The sequence below is a fragment of the Triturus cristatus genome, chromosome 9 (genome assembly GCF_964204655.1).
Source record: "Triturus cristatus chromosome 9, aTriCri1.1, whole genome shotgun sequence".
In the NCBI taxonomy this organism is placed as follows: Eukaryota; Metazoa; Chordata; class Amphibia; order Caudata; family Salamandridae; genus Triturus; species Triturus cristatus.
This window is the reverse complement of record NC_140592.1, coordinates 1097777777-1097794285: the sequence shown is the minus strand read 5'-3', so window position 1 is coordinate 1097794285 and position 16509 is coordinate 1097777777. Positions and strand designations below refer to the sequence as shown.

The 16509-nt window shown below is 44.8% G+C and overlaps 1 protein-coding gene across 1 annotated transcript in view; it reads left to right on the top strand.

Annotated features, from left to right (window-relative positions):
* The window catches only part of DMAC2L (distal membrane arm assembly component 2 like), a 159242-nt gene that overhangs the window by 109878 nt on the left and 32855 nt on the right, over window positions 1–16509 (top strand). Inside the window, exon 2 of the mRNA XM_085626999.1 lies at window positions 1421–1522. Within this exon, the coding sequence (XP_085483125.1) occupies window positions 1422–1522 (101 nt within the window). The 5' untranslated portion in view covers window position 1421. The remainder of the gene's footprint in view (window positions 1–1420; window positions 1523–16509) is intronic.

Sequence of the window (16509 nt, the reverse complement as noted above, 5' to 3'; positions counted from 1 at the left end):
GTACTTTCCTCTCAATTGTTTTTCTGTGCGAATTGCATTGTCTCTGCTGGTCAGGTCGTGGTTTATCAGAAGCCACCGCAGGCTGCTGAGCCCGTGTTGACAGATAGGCAATGCTGCTGAAAATTATTTCTGTTTATTGAGCCTGTTGTTGGAATCCTAGATTTGTCCAGGAAACTGTCATTTGTGTGTTCCCTTGAAATGACACAACCAGTGTGACAACCAGAACTTACCTTACTGTGCCTGTTCTCCGTCCAACTCAGCCCGCTCCTGTCAAGCTGTGCTCTCCCAACCTGCTCGCAACAATATTTTACACTGTTGAACTTGTACTAAATTCCAAACAGGGGCCCCAGGCCTGAAATATTTTGGGGGCCCCTGTTTGGAATATCTTTGAATGTTATTACCAGCAATTTTCTGCTACTTCAAGCTCCATGTTAAAGGTTAACTTCGAGAAATAGACAAAATTAAAAAAAAGAGAAAAAGTTCACTGTCCCTGGGCACCTCGGAAGGCGGGAGCTTTCCGTGATTGCCCACTTTGCCCATGCCTTAACACATCAGTTTGTTCACATCACTAGAAACTCACGTTTATTTCTAAATGTTACACGTGGCCTGGTCTCGCCTTTGAAGTCTGTACTAGAGTGAATTCAATGGAGTTCTCTTGAAATAACATTACAAAACAGAGAGGCCTGCTTAAGTCCTTGAGAAAATAACTTTCAAAAGCATATTTCATAGCAATGATGGGATTATTCATGATGGGGTCAGCTAAAATATTCTAAAAGGGTTGTGTGTCAGAATACCGATGACAAAAATCTCGTCTGACATTAATATTGTTCCACATTGGGTGTAGATTTTCTATTATAAACTGCAAATGGGTCATACTCCCTTGAACAATATTTAGGACACACTATATTTGTCAGACAATATTTAGCCTTCCATATTCTGGTGCCATATCTGTGGATTCTGGAATTTAAAAAAACAGTCAATGTAGAATTAAAAGCCTAGTATTCATGGATGCTGCAGAGATATGTAGCAATCTATGACTAACTCACACACATTTAAAAGTTATCAGTTACTAAATTGTGCTCAACATGCATCAGTTTGAGTTAGAAAAATAGTAATGAAAATAGGTTGCTGCAAAATCTGTCAAGTCAGACGTAAATATCAAAACCTTTAGCTCACAAACTACCACACTACATGCACATCTTCATATGGTAAGACACCGTAAACGTGTATTCCACTGAAGTTCATTTAAAGTGTTATGTATGCCTCCGTGTTGTATGGAAAAATTCGTTATTTAAAAATATATTTTTGGGAAACTTAAAATGTGTGTTTATTGTTACATTTTAATTCAGCTGTTTAAAGCGATGGATTCTCACCATTCTTTATTGAACACCTAATAATTCTTGATTTTCCCATTAAACAGGATGCTGTTTAAAAAGTGCCTCCAGCCACTCTTCTTTCAGAAGCTTTCTTCTCCTAATGGACACAGGCACTTCTGGGGATGGCTGAATGCTGTTTTCAACAAGTAAGGAGGGAGATCTTACGCTCACCACAAAAGCATGTTAAGAGATAGACATATATTTATTGAATGTGCTCTCTCAAGCCCCCTTTGTTTTTCCAGTCTTGTGTCCTCTGTGAGAGTACTGATTGTAACCTGTCAACACTGCCTGAGCTGCTACCTTCCATCTGAAGCAGTCTTTGATTGCCCTTTGTACAGAAAATGCTTTTTGAGATCATCACTTAAGAAGTTAGAGAGGAACCTGGTGCCACAGTCATTGCCAGTCTTTCCTCTCATTAATAGTGGCATCTGACGAGCATTTGTGGCCATCAGGCTTGGTCGAGCCAAGGTTACAGTGAGTCAGTTTACCAATTCAGTGGTCATGTCTCGTGCCGTGTGCTGAGGCAGTCGCAAACCCTGCTATCCCACAGGCCCAGGAGCTACGAGGAGGAGCAACAAATGCACCCCCAGCACCTTGACTCATGTATGCCTACAAACTATAGTACATTCTCTGCATGACCTCCTCCAAGCTGGCCTTAATAAAATTATCTCTGCATTGCAGGTAGGGATACCATTTAATTCATGGAAGAAAAGAGTCCTTCCTCAGATGGAACAACTTCAGATCAGGGGACAAGATTGAACTAAACAAATGCACACATTGCAGCTTTTCAATTGCACTGATATATGATAATGTTGCCTAAATATTGTAATATTCTTGATTGCCTTTCTTGCAAGGAATTGCAACTCGCAGATTTGCTCATTTGACTGTTTACCATTTAGATGCTTTTGTTTACTAAATATGAATATCTATATGTTGACCGTCACACATTTTTGTGGTTGCATCAATATAAAGTTCACATTTTCCAAAGTGAGTCTTATCTCACTTTATTCCTTTATTCTCCAGTATGTTCTGCAGTGCCACTTGGCGCAGATCATTTAAATAGAGTTTAAGAAGAGAGCTTCTGAGACACCTAAGAAGGGACTGACCATTAGGAAAGTCTAGCATATGCCATATGGAAAGGGCTGCATTAAAAGCTTTCATTACTAGTGCACGGTGGATCCCCGGCCACTCACTGCACCGAAATCGCTTCACTACAGAAGTTCTCCCTCCCCCGATCAGCATCTCTAAAGGTAAAGTGTGATTCTCAAGCTGTGTTTTTCAGGACATCTCTGCCTGAGCTGAGATGTCCTCCCGTCTAGTCTCCTATAGAAGTAAAGGCTGGTTTCTATGACCATCTGTACAGCTGTGCAAGATGGGCATCCTGGTGGACTGCTTGGGGCATCCTGCCGGGCCGCTCAAGACTTCCCAGTCTGCCCATACGCAGGACTGAAAAACAACATCACGTATTCTTGCCTCATAGCTTCATTCTCTCTTTCAAAATAATGCTGCCGTTGCATTGCTCCGCATGCATGTACTGGTACCTTGCATAAAGAAATGGGGTGGGGTGGGGTGTGGCCAGAAGCATTTGCACAACTTATGTCACATTGCTAATTTAATAAGTAAGATCGTCGTGATTTTGGCCTGGTACCCTGACAGTGGATGGACTCGGTAAGAAGTGCATGTTGGCAGGTCTAATGTATAGAAAGTCACCACTGTATATGTAAGCAGGGTCCTCTGGCTGACGTGTTGAATGCCGTCACCCTCACAGCTTACTCCGCCAGTGGGAGGCTGGTTGCTTCTGTTCTGCTAGTCTAGAGAGACATCCAAACAGTCTATTTCTTGTATTTGTTGGTACGCCTAGTCCCACAGCAGCTGTGTATATGTGATTCTGAAAAGCACAGTCTTATGAGCAGTTTCTTTCTCACTATGAGCCTATGAGACAGATTGGTGGGTTAATGAGCCTGCAGAAGAAATATGTATGGCATCTGCAGTTCACACCCTGTCAGCTTGAATATCTATTGAGTCAACTCAGCATCTTATCATTCAACAAGTGACATTAATATTGGCTTGACTGTATTATGAAAGCGTTCTATTCCAATCGTGCCCACTTCATAGCATTGTGTGACTCTGGACAGTTGATGCAATCTCCATGTTCCTCAGTGCCTAAAAGAGGGCTATATGGATCCGTAGGGAGCAGCACATAAAAAAACACAAGCATTAACAAATGCAATAGATTTGACTTTGCACTGTATTTCACATGTCTAAGCGAGGTAGTTTAGTAGTGGTAGTAGAAAATACAGGGTCGGCCTTGCTTCCCCAAACTACAGTCCCCAATTCCTGTTCCGGGAAAAGCCTAGCTATAATGTCACTGGGGCTCCAGATGTTGGAACGTCATTCATGCCATACGTCCTTCTCTTTCAACACCATGGCAGGAAGTACGGTTGGACCTGTTAGGCCTGCTATAACTTTCAAATTCATTTATCTTTGGCGGCAGAATGTGATCCCCTTCCCGTCCCTGTTAGGACAGCAAAAAACCCGGGAGTCACTGTGATGAGGGTCTGACCTTTAACGCTCAGGTCAGCCGCACAGTCAGCATCTGTTTCTATATCTTAATAACCCTTAGAAAGGTGCTACCGTACATTCTGTCTGAACTATGTTGGCCCACCATTATTGCCCTAGTCACCTCCCGGCTTGACTACTGCAATGCTTTGTACCTCAACATCAATGTGGCCTCCCTGAACAAGCTTCAGGTTGTTCCGAACACGGCGGCCAGGCTGATCCTTAACATTCCGAAGCACCAATCAGCCAAGGAGGGGATCCGTGCTTTGCACTGGCTCCCAATTAGGAAGCAAATCTCCTTCAAGGTCCTTAATACGGGTTACAAGGCCTTGCACAGTAAAAGCTCGCCGCAGCTGATTACCATGTTCTAGTGGTACACCCTGAGAGGACCCTGAGATCCTCATCCCAGAAAAAACTGATCTCTCCTAAACTCCACAGGGCCAGATTGGGCGGATGCTCCTTTTCTGTAGCGGCCGCCACACTGTGGAACACCCTGCACCCCTCCATTTCCAATGCAGGAATCTTTTCCGGCGTTTAGAAAGCTGCTGAAAACATGGCTTTTTTCGACATAGTTGGCTGATCTGTGCCTTTCTCCTCCTCTCCGTCTGCCCAGCGCCTTGACTCCCTCTGGTATTAGAGCGCTTTAAGTTTTGATCCTATCCTATCTATGTAGAATGCAATTACAGTGCAAGAGCTAAGATAGAGTTTGAAAATCTCTAATTTTGGCTGAACGCAAAATACAATTATAGTGCAGATGTGTTGGAAAATTACCATCTTTACGTGGTATTATCCCATATTTTTTACTTCACTACCCTATTTTTGTTTAACTTGTTTTTGCTTTAGGACACTGCTCACATTCACACCTCCTAAACAGTGGTAAGGTACTTGTGCTCTCCCTCCCAAACATGGTAAAATTAACATTCACCTAATTGGCACATATAATTTACTTACAAGTCCCCAGTAAAAGATACTAAATGTACCAAGGGCTTGTGAATTAAATGTTGCAAGTGGGTACAGTACTCACTGTGCCACCTACTAAAGTAGCACTGTAAAATATGTCTCGGGCCACCCATTGCAGCCTGTAGAATACAAAACCAACTAGGGAGTACCCTGCTTATTGGTACCGCAAGGGGCTGGGGTAACCAGTCAAATAACACCGTACAGGAAGGCCACTTGGATATCATATGAATTCATAAACCAGTTAATCAATCCAATTTTCTTTTTCTTCAAAGAATGATTTCAATTAAAGGAGAGCACCAAAAAATATATAAAATTCTATTTTAATTTTATATAGAAAAAGTATCAGGGAATCACATACAATATCATAAAGATAGTCTATATACACCCATATATGGTGAATCAATCTGACCCCACCCCTACTCCTTTATAAAAGAAAAATACATACAATACATCAAACACAACTAAAAATAGAACAACAAAAAGAAGTAAGAACGATGGCCTATGGAATCTTATATACAAGGAAAAAATGTCCTCCTTATTTTTCAAAGCGATGATCAATTGTGTTCCTTAGTCACAGCTCTATACTGCCTTCGAGTATTTTGATGTTTTGGTGTTGCTTATGTTGTTCCCGGGGACCATCCTCAGGACTTGATAAGAGTTGGAAATTTGGGCCTGCCTGCCCTTTGTTTCCCGAGACAGACCAGAGTCAACCCAGGGAAAAGGGAAGAACTGATCAGAACCAGTTTAGGATTAGATAAAGGCTGTGTTTCCCACTCACAGGGTGGCACTTGGTATGAAAGTGGCACCACAGAAACTGAAATGAGAACTGCACTTCCTTGCCTTGAACCCAGAACCCCAGAATGGACTCTATGGGTCATTTGGCTGACCTCCTGTTTGAACTACAGGACACAACAATGTTCCAGAGGGCTTTCCCTGCAACTGCCTATCCAACCAGTACTATTTGGACCATGGAGTCACTTCTGTGGTCCTAGGTTCAAGGCAAGGAGGTCCAGTATTCAGACAGCAGGGTTGTCCTTTTCTTCGTCTTAGTCCCCAAATGGTCTAGGAGTGTTCTCATTTCAGGTTCTGAGGTGACACCTTTATACCCAGTGCCAGCCTGTGAGTGGGGAACACGCCCTAAGTCTAATCCTTAACTGGTTCTGACCAGATCTTTCATTTTCTCTGGGTGTGGCTCTCGCCTTTCTAGCGAAACATAGTGCAAGCGGGTCCAGATGTGGGCTGTATTTGCCAGGGACAGGGTATGCATCTTCTTAAGCCGGGAAGGCTCTGTGTACAGCCCTCAGGCTACCCTTAGAATTCCACCTGAGATTACAGACCTTTGTTTCACACATTCACTGCAGCACAGCACTTCCTTTCTCAATTGATTAGAAAGTGATCCCAAATTTTATATGTTGAACCTGTTAACATTAATGCAATGCAAACAACATTTTAGGGGATGCTAAAAGCCCTGGTGTTAGGAACTTCTCAGCAGGCCTAGCAGATATTACTATAAAAAGGCATTAAAGCCATGCTAAGCTTAAAACAACCAAAGCACTCCTTTCATATCTGAGTCAAGGGGTTATACTATTCTACTGGTTTCTCCAGTTCCTGAAAAACCTGATAGTGGTTATTTTTCCCGTTGTCCTAGGCTAATCAACCAGTTAGGGGAAAAGTATGGAAAAAATCAGGCTTTCTTGAGATTTAGCTTACTCAACTATTTCAGTAGGAGGAAGAGTCCCTACCACCAGAACTCTAAGAAAGACCTTCAAAATCAGTAAGTTTAGTGGGCTATCCCAGACATCATACCCCCATAATATGTATGGTATGGATCGTAAGATTGTCAAGGCATTATCAAAGGTCAAGAGGGAAGTCCCATCTACCCTAACCCTACAACACAGCCAAATCAAGCAAATCGTGTGAAATTAAGGCAAATTACAGTCAGCAAATAAGGCCCAAAATGATGAAGAACATGAAACTTCAAAGCCCCCTTTTTGGGGGTGGGATCTCCAAAAATATGTTTGTTCTAGCCTCTAAAGGCAGGGAAGAGAGAGTTAATCCAGTCCAAACTTCTTGCTTTTTTCAAACTCACGCCAGCACTGACAGTAATTAACTCAGAAGATTTGGAAATAGTGGGTTTTTGTAGGATGAAATGAGGAGAGGTAACAAAGGTTCATTTCTATTATAAAATAGTGGCATCCACTGTAATGGAGAGTCAGGCCGCCTTTACTAAGTACAATATAGAACTTTATGAAGGGTTGAGACTACAAATCCAAAAGTATGTCCCTTATACCCACTCCTTTTAGGAAATTATGGGTGGCTGTCTTTTACCCAAACTGAGCTTCTCACACGTATTTAAGAACCAGCCCACAAGGGGATTATATACTTATGTGAAAGAGGCAATTCATCCAGTGCTTAATTTGTAAAAGAAAGAGTGCCAGTGCCCAAAGCTCTGCTTAGATCTCTGTACTGGGGTGAATGTATGACAATGTTCTGCATCCTGTCCATTCATTGTTGTTTTTGGAAGTGAGCAGCCAGCACTTTTAAATGTGTGTATAGACTTCAATCCACCTCATTCTAGTTTGATCCACTACCAGACACTCCCGGCCTTTTATCTCACTCTTGCAGGAACCTGCTTTCTCCACTTAAGACAGTCTTTCCGGCTTTCTCTTACTTCGTATTTCCACTTTCTGTGTTTTTCTCTCTCGCGCTTTGGAAACGATGATTAGGAATAATAAGTGCCAGTCCCCAAAACTAAGTGCTGGTGGCCCCCACCGGCTCAAAGTAAGCACTGAAATAATGAAATTGGGTAGGAATTCCATTACCTAAGAAACCTGCGCTCGATCCAGCCAAACCAGAAAACTATCGCCCTATTTCCTTGCTTCCCTGGGCAGCAAAGATCACAGAGGCTTATGTGAACTCCCTTCTGTCGGATTTTCTGGCCGCGAATAACATACAGGACCCCTCCCAGAATAGCTTCAGGCCAGGCCACAGCATGGAGTCAGCTCTCCTAGCTATTACAGAACATCTCTGGTCAGCAATGGATGAGGGTCAAACGCGTTTGATACTGTGTCTCATGATATACTGCTGAGACGCCTTGCGGAGGTTGGAATTACAGGCTTGGCTCTGGAGTGGCTTGCTTCATTTCTCCATGAGAGATCATTTATGGTAACTGCCCCCCGTTTGCTTCTGGCGAATATCCAGTGAAACAAGGGGTGCCACAGGGCTCCTCCCTCAGTCCCCTATTATTTAATAATAATGTTCAACTTTTAGCGGCAGTAGCCAGCTGCAGGGGTCTGACCATGGTCTCCTACGCTGACGATACTCAGTTGGTGGTGGCACTCTCTAATAATACCGAGCGGGACACCCTTAAGTTTCAGGGCGACCTTGCGGCAGTGGCCGAGTGGATGAACAGCAACTGCCTCTAACTGAATTCTAACAAGTTAGAGGTACTGTTAGTAGGTAGGGACCATGGTCTGTGGATTGAGCTCTGGTGACCAGCCAGCCTAGGTAAATCCCCTTCTCCAAAACAGGCAGTAAAAAACGCAGGGGTTTGGTTGGACTCTTCCTTAACCTATCGAGTCCAAACAAAAAAAATGGCAGTGACCTGTTTTGGTCTTTTACGGGGGCTTAGACCCTTGTATCTACACGTCAGGTCATCATTCAGTCGGCGGTTATGTCGAGACTCGATTATGCCTGTTCCCTCTAACTGGTCTAATAAAGCGGAGGTCTCGAGGTTGCAAAGGGCACAGAATGCAGCAGCAAGGACACTCTTAGGTCTGCGCAAATCTTGCTCTGTGTCAAACGCCATCCGCCGTCTTCACTGGCTACCTGTGTCCAGACGCATTGAATTCAAAACCCTATCTCTTTCAAGATCTTGAAACTGGCCACTTCTCCCATCCTGGCCGATCTCCTGCTGCCATATGCCCCTACACGGCTTCTCCGTTCACAGGGTCAGCACCTGGTGGTTGTTCCCCGGACACGTAGAGTTATGGCCGGTGGCCGCTCTTTTCGCTACAGAGCCGCCACCCTCTGGAACTCAATCCCTGGGCAAATCCGTGGCCTTGATAATTATTTAGCATTCAGAAAGGCAATTAAGACATTTCTTTTCTCTGCATCTTAGTTCTTGCCTGCATTGCTGCCCTGGGGAACCTAGCTGAGTTGACAGGGATGCAAACTGCAGGCAGATAGTCCCAGGAACACTTCTGCAAAGTGCAGAGGAAGTGCCCTACTCTTGAGGGCGTGGGGCGGCAGGCTAAGGGCCCAAGCAAATGGAGACACCTCTTGTGATCACCTTATCTATAAGGAGATTAGTCTCCTGTAGAGCGAGACTGAGGTCCCTGAGCCTGGAGCAGCCCATGTGTTGGGGTTCCCCCAGGGCTACTGGGCCTACCTGATGCATTCTGCAAATCTTGCATGGCCTGCCAGGCCAGTGAGAAGTAAAGGGCAAAGTACAAGGCCCCCAGGCGTCTATTCCCCGTAGTGGGAGAAGTTGGGCATAGGATTTGTTGGGCCTCTTGACCCTAAGCCTGCCTTAGACAACATGTCCATCCTGATCTTTGTGGATCATGCTGCATGGTACCCTGAAGCCTTTCCTCTGAGGTCTATGACTGTGCCCGCATTGGCTAGGGCATTGATGGGGATATTTACCTGTGTGGGTTTCCCAAAGAAGGTTGTGTCTGACAGAGGCACCAACTTCATACCTGCCTACATGAAGAACATGTGGGAGGAGTGTGGGGTGACCTAAGAGTTCTCCACTCCTTGCCACCCCTAGATTAATGGTCTTGTTGAAAGATTCAACATGATACTGAAGAGCAGGATCAGGGTCCTACCAGAACCCTTGAAGCATAAGTGGGACGTACTCTTGCCATGCCTTCTCTATACATATTGAGAAGGGCCTCTAAAAGATGTTGGGTTCAGTCCCATCAAACTTCTGTTTGGCCACACTGTGCTAGGATATCTCAGTCTTGGCAAGGAGGGGTGGGAATAAGCTCCCAAGAAACCCACTCAAGATGTAGTGTGCTACATGTTGGCCCGCTGGTTTCAGATAAAGCACTTCTGGAAAGAGGCCAGTGGGAACCTAGAAGCCAGCCAAGAAGTTATGAAACAGTGGTACTACCAGAAGGTCAGCCTGGCCAGAATGTATGGGTATGGGCGCCTGGAGATTCCTGGGCCTTCGAAGACTGGGCCCTACAAAGTAAAACAATGGAAAAACGAGGTTGCCTACCAGGTGGACCTTAAGACATCTAGCATCCGTGTGAACAGCCTCAAGACCCATTTTGATAGGCCAAGTCACTATGCTCTTGATGACAGATGATGTTGAGGAGGAGTAAAGCGAGCCCATCCCAGACCGCCTGCCTTCCAAGGACCATTATGGGTCAGAGGAAGGAGCTGTCCTTCTCCCTTACCCTGACTCTAGAGCAACAAAGAGACTGTTGCCAATTTTTGGGGTAGTCTCCCTCACTCGTCTCACTGACCCCAGGGCTCACTGATTGATGTACCCGCAAGATAGAAACAGGGGAAAGCATGCATGTCAAAAATAAAATCTACACACTGTCTGACATGGTGAGAGCCTGCATTAAGGATGAGGTGTCTAAGATGCTGAATTTGTGGGTGAACAAGCCTTCTTGCAGTCCTGGCTCCTTCACGTAGTACTGGTAACCAAATCTGCCTCACCCGGCACCACCCCAGAAATGAGGTTCTGTGTGGATTATAGGGGTCTCAATTCAGTCACCAAGACCGATGCTCACCTCATCTCGACACCTGATGAGCTGTTAGGAGCTGCAAAGTTCCTGAGTATCTTTGATCTGACATCAGGGTATTGACAGATTGTCTTAACTGAGGGAACTAAGGAGAGGTCATCATTCTTCACCCCAGAGGGCTATTTTCAATCTAGAGTGACACCCTTCAGATTAAACACTGCACTTGCCACCTTCTAGAAGTTGGTAAACGGGGAAAATTGCATTCCCTCCTGCCCAAGATACAGACCATCCTGGCTTGGGAGCCTCCCAAGACTCAGACTGAGGTGGGTGCCTTGTGGAGCCGCAGTGTGTATTACAGGATAATTGAAGGGTATGGCACTATTGTTGCCCCCTTAACTGACCTGACTTCCAAGAAGTAGCCCAGGAAGTTGATCTGGGTGGAGGTGTGAAAGCACTTGGCACCCTGAAGAAAGTCATGTGCACATTACTAGTGTTCAAGGCACCTAACTTCTCCAAATAATTCTTAGTCTAGACAGATGCTCCAGCACATGCCATTAAGCCTGTCTTGCTACAGCTGAACAATAAGGGCTTGGACTAACCTGTAGTCTTTGTCAGCTGGAGTGACCATGTTCCAGGGAACAGAGATGAAGTGCAATTGAAAGGGAATCTTTTGCAGTGGTCTAGGCCCTGAAGAAGTTGAGATCATACCTGTTTGGGACTCACTTCTCAGTTCAGACAGACCACAGACCCCTAAGATGGCTGATGCATTTGAGGGGTGAGGGGTGAGACCCTAAAACTGTTGAAGCGGTCCATTTTCCTACAGAGAATGGACTTTATAGTAGAACTTTGCCCTGGGACTGACCACGCCACTGTTGATGGTCTTTCCAGGTTTTTCTGCCTTAGCAATGCAAACTTCTCATGAGGGTAGGTAGCTATTGCTGCTTTTTACTGGGGCGGGTACAAGTTGGAAATATTCATCTTTTGTGTGGTATTCCCCCAGAAGTTTGTCTTCACTAGTTTTGCTGAACCCTTTTTTTAATTTAGTACTCTGCCCATCTGCTAACCAGTGATAAAGTACTTGAGCACTCCCTCCCAAACATGGTAAAATTGGTATGCATCTAATTGGCTAATTTAATTAACTTATAAATCCCTACTAAATAGGACTATATGTACCCAGGGCATGTGAATTACATGCTACAAGTAAGCTGCAGCCCTCATTGTGTCACCCACTAAAGTAGCACTGTAAACATCTCCGGCCTGGCACTGCAGCCAGTAGCACTGTTTTAAAACTGCAATTTCGACCTAGCAAAATAAACCCTTTTCCAGGTCTAAAACGTCCATCTAATGCTTCTAAGTCACCTCTAAGGTAAGCCGTAACAGCTCATAGGGCAAGTTGAATGGTACTTAAAAAGTAGCACATGTGTATTTAAAGTTTTACACATCCTGGATGTAAAACCTCCCAAAGTAGTTTTTCGCTGCAGCAAGGCTAGCTCTCCTATATATTTGGTTAGCTTATTACATTTAATGAGTGGTAATTTCAGTTTGGGAACAGCTTGAGAAATACTTTACACTCATTTGAATTGTAATTTAAAGTCATCCTTAACGGTAAAGTTAGGTTTAAATTACTATTAAAAAAATGCCACTTGTGGAAAGTAGGCAATTTTCTGCCTAAACACAATCTGCCTTTCTGCCAGTGTCTAGGAGGGTCACATGACTGTTAATGGCTCCTCTGTGGTGTGATGTGTAGTTCTTCCATAGAGGGTAGGGAAGGGCCTTGGATGTGGGGAGGGTGTTCCTCTCCTGAGAAGGAGGGCCTGGTATGTTGTACCCAGCCTTACCAAGCTTCAGAGGGTAGCCTGAGTGCTGTACACAGCCCCTTCCTGACTTCAGAAGATGCCTGCCCTGTCACTGTCAAATTAGCCCACACCTTGGCCTGCCTGCCTGTTGTTTTCCTAAATAGACTGTAACCAAACCCAAGGAAAGGGGAGGACCTGATCAGAACCAATTTCGAGGTAAACAAGTAAGTTGTCCCCCACTCACAGGCTGGTACAAGGTACCTCGGAAACCTGTAATGAGAACACTCACACCTGTGGGGACTTAGAAGGGCTGCCCTTCTGTCTGAAGCCTGCAGGAAGACTGGACCTCCTTGCCTTGAACCCAGGACCCCGGAAGTGACTCCAAGGGTCAGTTGGCTGACCTCCTGTTTTGGCTACAGGGACACAGCAAGGTTGCAGAGGCCTTTCCTTCCCACTATCCAGCTGACCAGTACCAACTGGACCTACCTGAACCCTGTAGCTGGTGGCTGCTAGAGTGAGTCCTAACCCCCATGAAATGCTCCCACCCCGGGGCCTAGACCCTTGTCTGGTGTTAGAGTCTAATCCCCCAACCCTTAAACTGCAAAACAGAAACTCTGGGCTTTCTTATAAAAAAAAATCTGTACCCGGTCTCCTCGCAAGTCTGAGCAGACTTCACCGAGGATGATTTGCGAACTGCATCCAAAGACCGTCCCAAATACTGACTCCGGACTTCACTGCCTGTAGCTCTTTACGTCTAATACAACCGCCCAATGTTTCCCACCAATGTGAAGTTCCCATTCCAACTCTCAGTGCCGACAGCAGCTGCACTGCAAACACAAAGCTCTGACCAGGGTCGGGGGTATTCAGCAACCAGACTTTGACTAGCCCCCCTCTGGATCCAGCCTGCAGTTTGCCTGCCAACAACCCCATCAACAATAGCTTCTCCAGTGAAACTGGACTAAGTTAGGAGATAAACTTTCCACCGGGACGGACCTGGTCTCTGTATCCAACCTGCTTTCCATTGCGGACGGCCTTGGCATTTTACTTTGAACCGGTTCAGTTCGACCAGATAACCGCAATTGGCGCTTTGTGCTTTTTGACATTGTTTCTACTGAAAACTTTAAAAATTCATACCTCCGGTTCTACTTATTGGAGTTTTGTTGTTTTGGAGGGATTTTATTTATTAGAATGTTCTCTGTTTTTCAAAATCTTTTTTTGTTTTTCTTGTGTTATGTTTTCACTTTATTACTGTTTGAGTATTGCATAAATACTTTACATATTGCCTCCAAGTTAAACTTTACAACATTGGTGCCAAGCTACCAGAGGGTTAAGCACAGGTTTCTTTACTGATGTTTGTGGTTCACCCTGATAATGATTGTGCTCATTACTTGAGTGGGGCTTTCACCCCTCCCAAATAATAACCCAGTTTCTTTCAATAAGCAAAAGCTTATCTCAGTTTCTTACAATAAGCTATACTGTGAAAATAAGTAGCGGATGTAGCACTGGAGAAGACTGAAAAATAGGAGACCTTATTGACCTTTTTCATACTAAGGAGAGAGGTGGTCCGTGCAAAAGAACATACAAAGCATGTACTCACTCTAATGTGCACACCTAACCTATTCAAAATACGGCATCAAATAAGATTTATTTGTCTTGGGTTTTGGAAAGACGGTTGGTTAAGTATTCAACCATATACATGCTACATATGTCACTTGGCCCAGTACCTCTCCACTGATGATCGGTGAACTTTGAAAGTGAAGAGGTGTAAATACCTGCATCAGACTGGACCGAGCAAGCCCAGCTTCCTTTATGAGGGTTGTGTGGGTGTGTTTCCTCCTTGAAAAGATCTAGAAAACATTGAAAACATTACAGCACAATTTTCACATACATTTGCTACAAATCTAGATGTTCAGAAGGGATAATACTGAATTATTTATATACTTTTGTAGTGGACAACCCAAGCTTTATCCTTCCTCTACGTGTTGAAGCTCACCATTTCCAACAAAACCTTTACTGAACTGTGCAAAATAGTGGATTTTACTGTAAAATTGCGCTAAAGATAGTCTAAAGAGGTACATATATTACAATAAATTAAAAAACTTTTTAAATACATGAAGCATATTGTTCAATACATTTTGCCACACTGCTTCTTCTAAACAGATTGTCAGTCACATGTTATGGCAGAGAGAATCTGCTCGGAAGCGGAAGGGTGGAATGTGTACAAATCTCATAGGGCACAGACAGCAGGCAGAGAAAAATGTTACAGTTGCATACAATAATGCTGTTGCAAAATGATGTAGAGCTGGAATGATCATTCAGCATATAGGTTGCACCATTCTTGTGAATTCAGACCTCACATATGATAACAAAATAATGGCACAGAAGGTTTAATCAATATAGGTTATAAAATGCTTCCAAGAAGACAAGAAATAGCATCCTTAGCATGAAGTGCCTTCTGCTTCCAAGGAACCAAAAACAGCAGTAATCATCCTGAACTCAGCATGAATTTATTCCTCTTATAGTAAAATGTAAATATGTATGAGAAACACAATCATTTTGTCTGAAACATTACCTTGGCATTTTCTGCACATAAAGACATTTCATTGTGAAATAAAATGCCTATGTTGTCTAAATGAGCACATTTTCCCCAAACAATAGCTTGGAGTTTTATGAAAAAGACAGTACTTGTGGCTGAATACCACAATGTAATTTTAGCCAATGCATGTTTGGTCCCAAGACATCAGCATGTCATTTTCACCAAGAACCTATGGGTGCAACTGCATATATGGGGAGATTCTGCCTTTCATGCACATTTATCATCATCATCATCCATACTAAGGATGGTCCAGGATCAAATGAAACAAAGATGAGCATCATGTTGCCATTGCCACCATCATGTGAAGGATAGCCACAATGTTCTCCAGTGCCCATGCTATGTAAAGGATGGCCACCCCCATTCCAGAAAGTTGTCAAAAATGGCCTAAATATATCAAAGATGGGCCACGGATATCCACAATATGGCAAGTAGAGGACAGTACCGTGGCAGGGATGGGCGGAATGTCACCATGAATGCTCACAATATGTCAGAAATCATGCAGTAATATGCTTGAGAAGTTATGTTATGTTAAAATTACTTATTCAGCGCACGTACACCAAGCGGTTTCATGGCGCTAAGAGCAAGGAGGAAGCTGCATCAAGGGGACAGTTGGCTTACTGATATGCCTGGGAGAATAGATGGGTCTTTAGCATTTTCCTGAACTGTGCATAGGGGTTTGCCAACCTAACTTCCACAGGAAGTGAGTTCCAAAAATGTGGGGCTAAGACCGCAAATCTGAGCCCCCCATGTTTTTTGCGTTTAAATGAAGGAATGGTCAACAGATTTAGGTTGGACGAACGCAGTTCCCAGGAGGGGGTATAGTGCTGGATCCTTGAGGAAATAAATGCTGGGCCATTCCACGATACCCAGGTACTGCACGCTGCCTTCTGCATCCAGAGCGTGTGAGCGGTACGAGGAGGAGGTGGTTAAAGACTCCTCGCCTCGCCTCTTTCAACTTGTTTGACCCGTGTTACCCTGCCCGAGGGTGAAGCTCCATAGAGGCTCCTGCGGCCCCCGCCGCTTCTCGCTGTTTCCGGGACCTTCCGTGGCCCCGTAGCCTGCTGCTGCGGTGTGGAGCGGCGGTGAAACAAAGTGGAGAAGCAAAGCGGAGGATAAGAACGAGCCGGTGCCAGGAGTCAGAAGCCGAGCTGTGAAGCGCTGTGAGGATGTCCCCGTTGGGCCGCAGCGCCAGAGACCCGGTACCACATCTTGCGGCCTGATACCAGGTGAGCTGGTGGGAGGCTTATCTTGAGGCTCATCTTGACGACAGATCCTCTACCCCGGAAGGCACACCCAGCTGCTTGTTTAGATACAGCAACCCTGCTGGGAGTGCGGGGCCGTCTACTACTAAACTGCCCTGGAAGTTAGAGAACTGTGCGAGCCCGGTGTACCCACGTAGGCGGCTCAACTAGGTTGGGTGCAGCTTGGGGCTCACCAGGGTGCCCAGGTCCAGTGCCAGAAACTGGTCCTAGGAAGCTTGTTTCCAGTCCAGGGAAGACATGGCTTGGCAGTTCGGGCTGGAC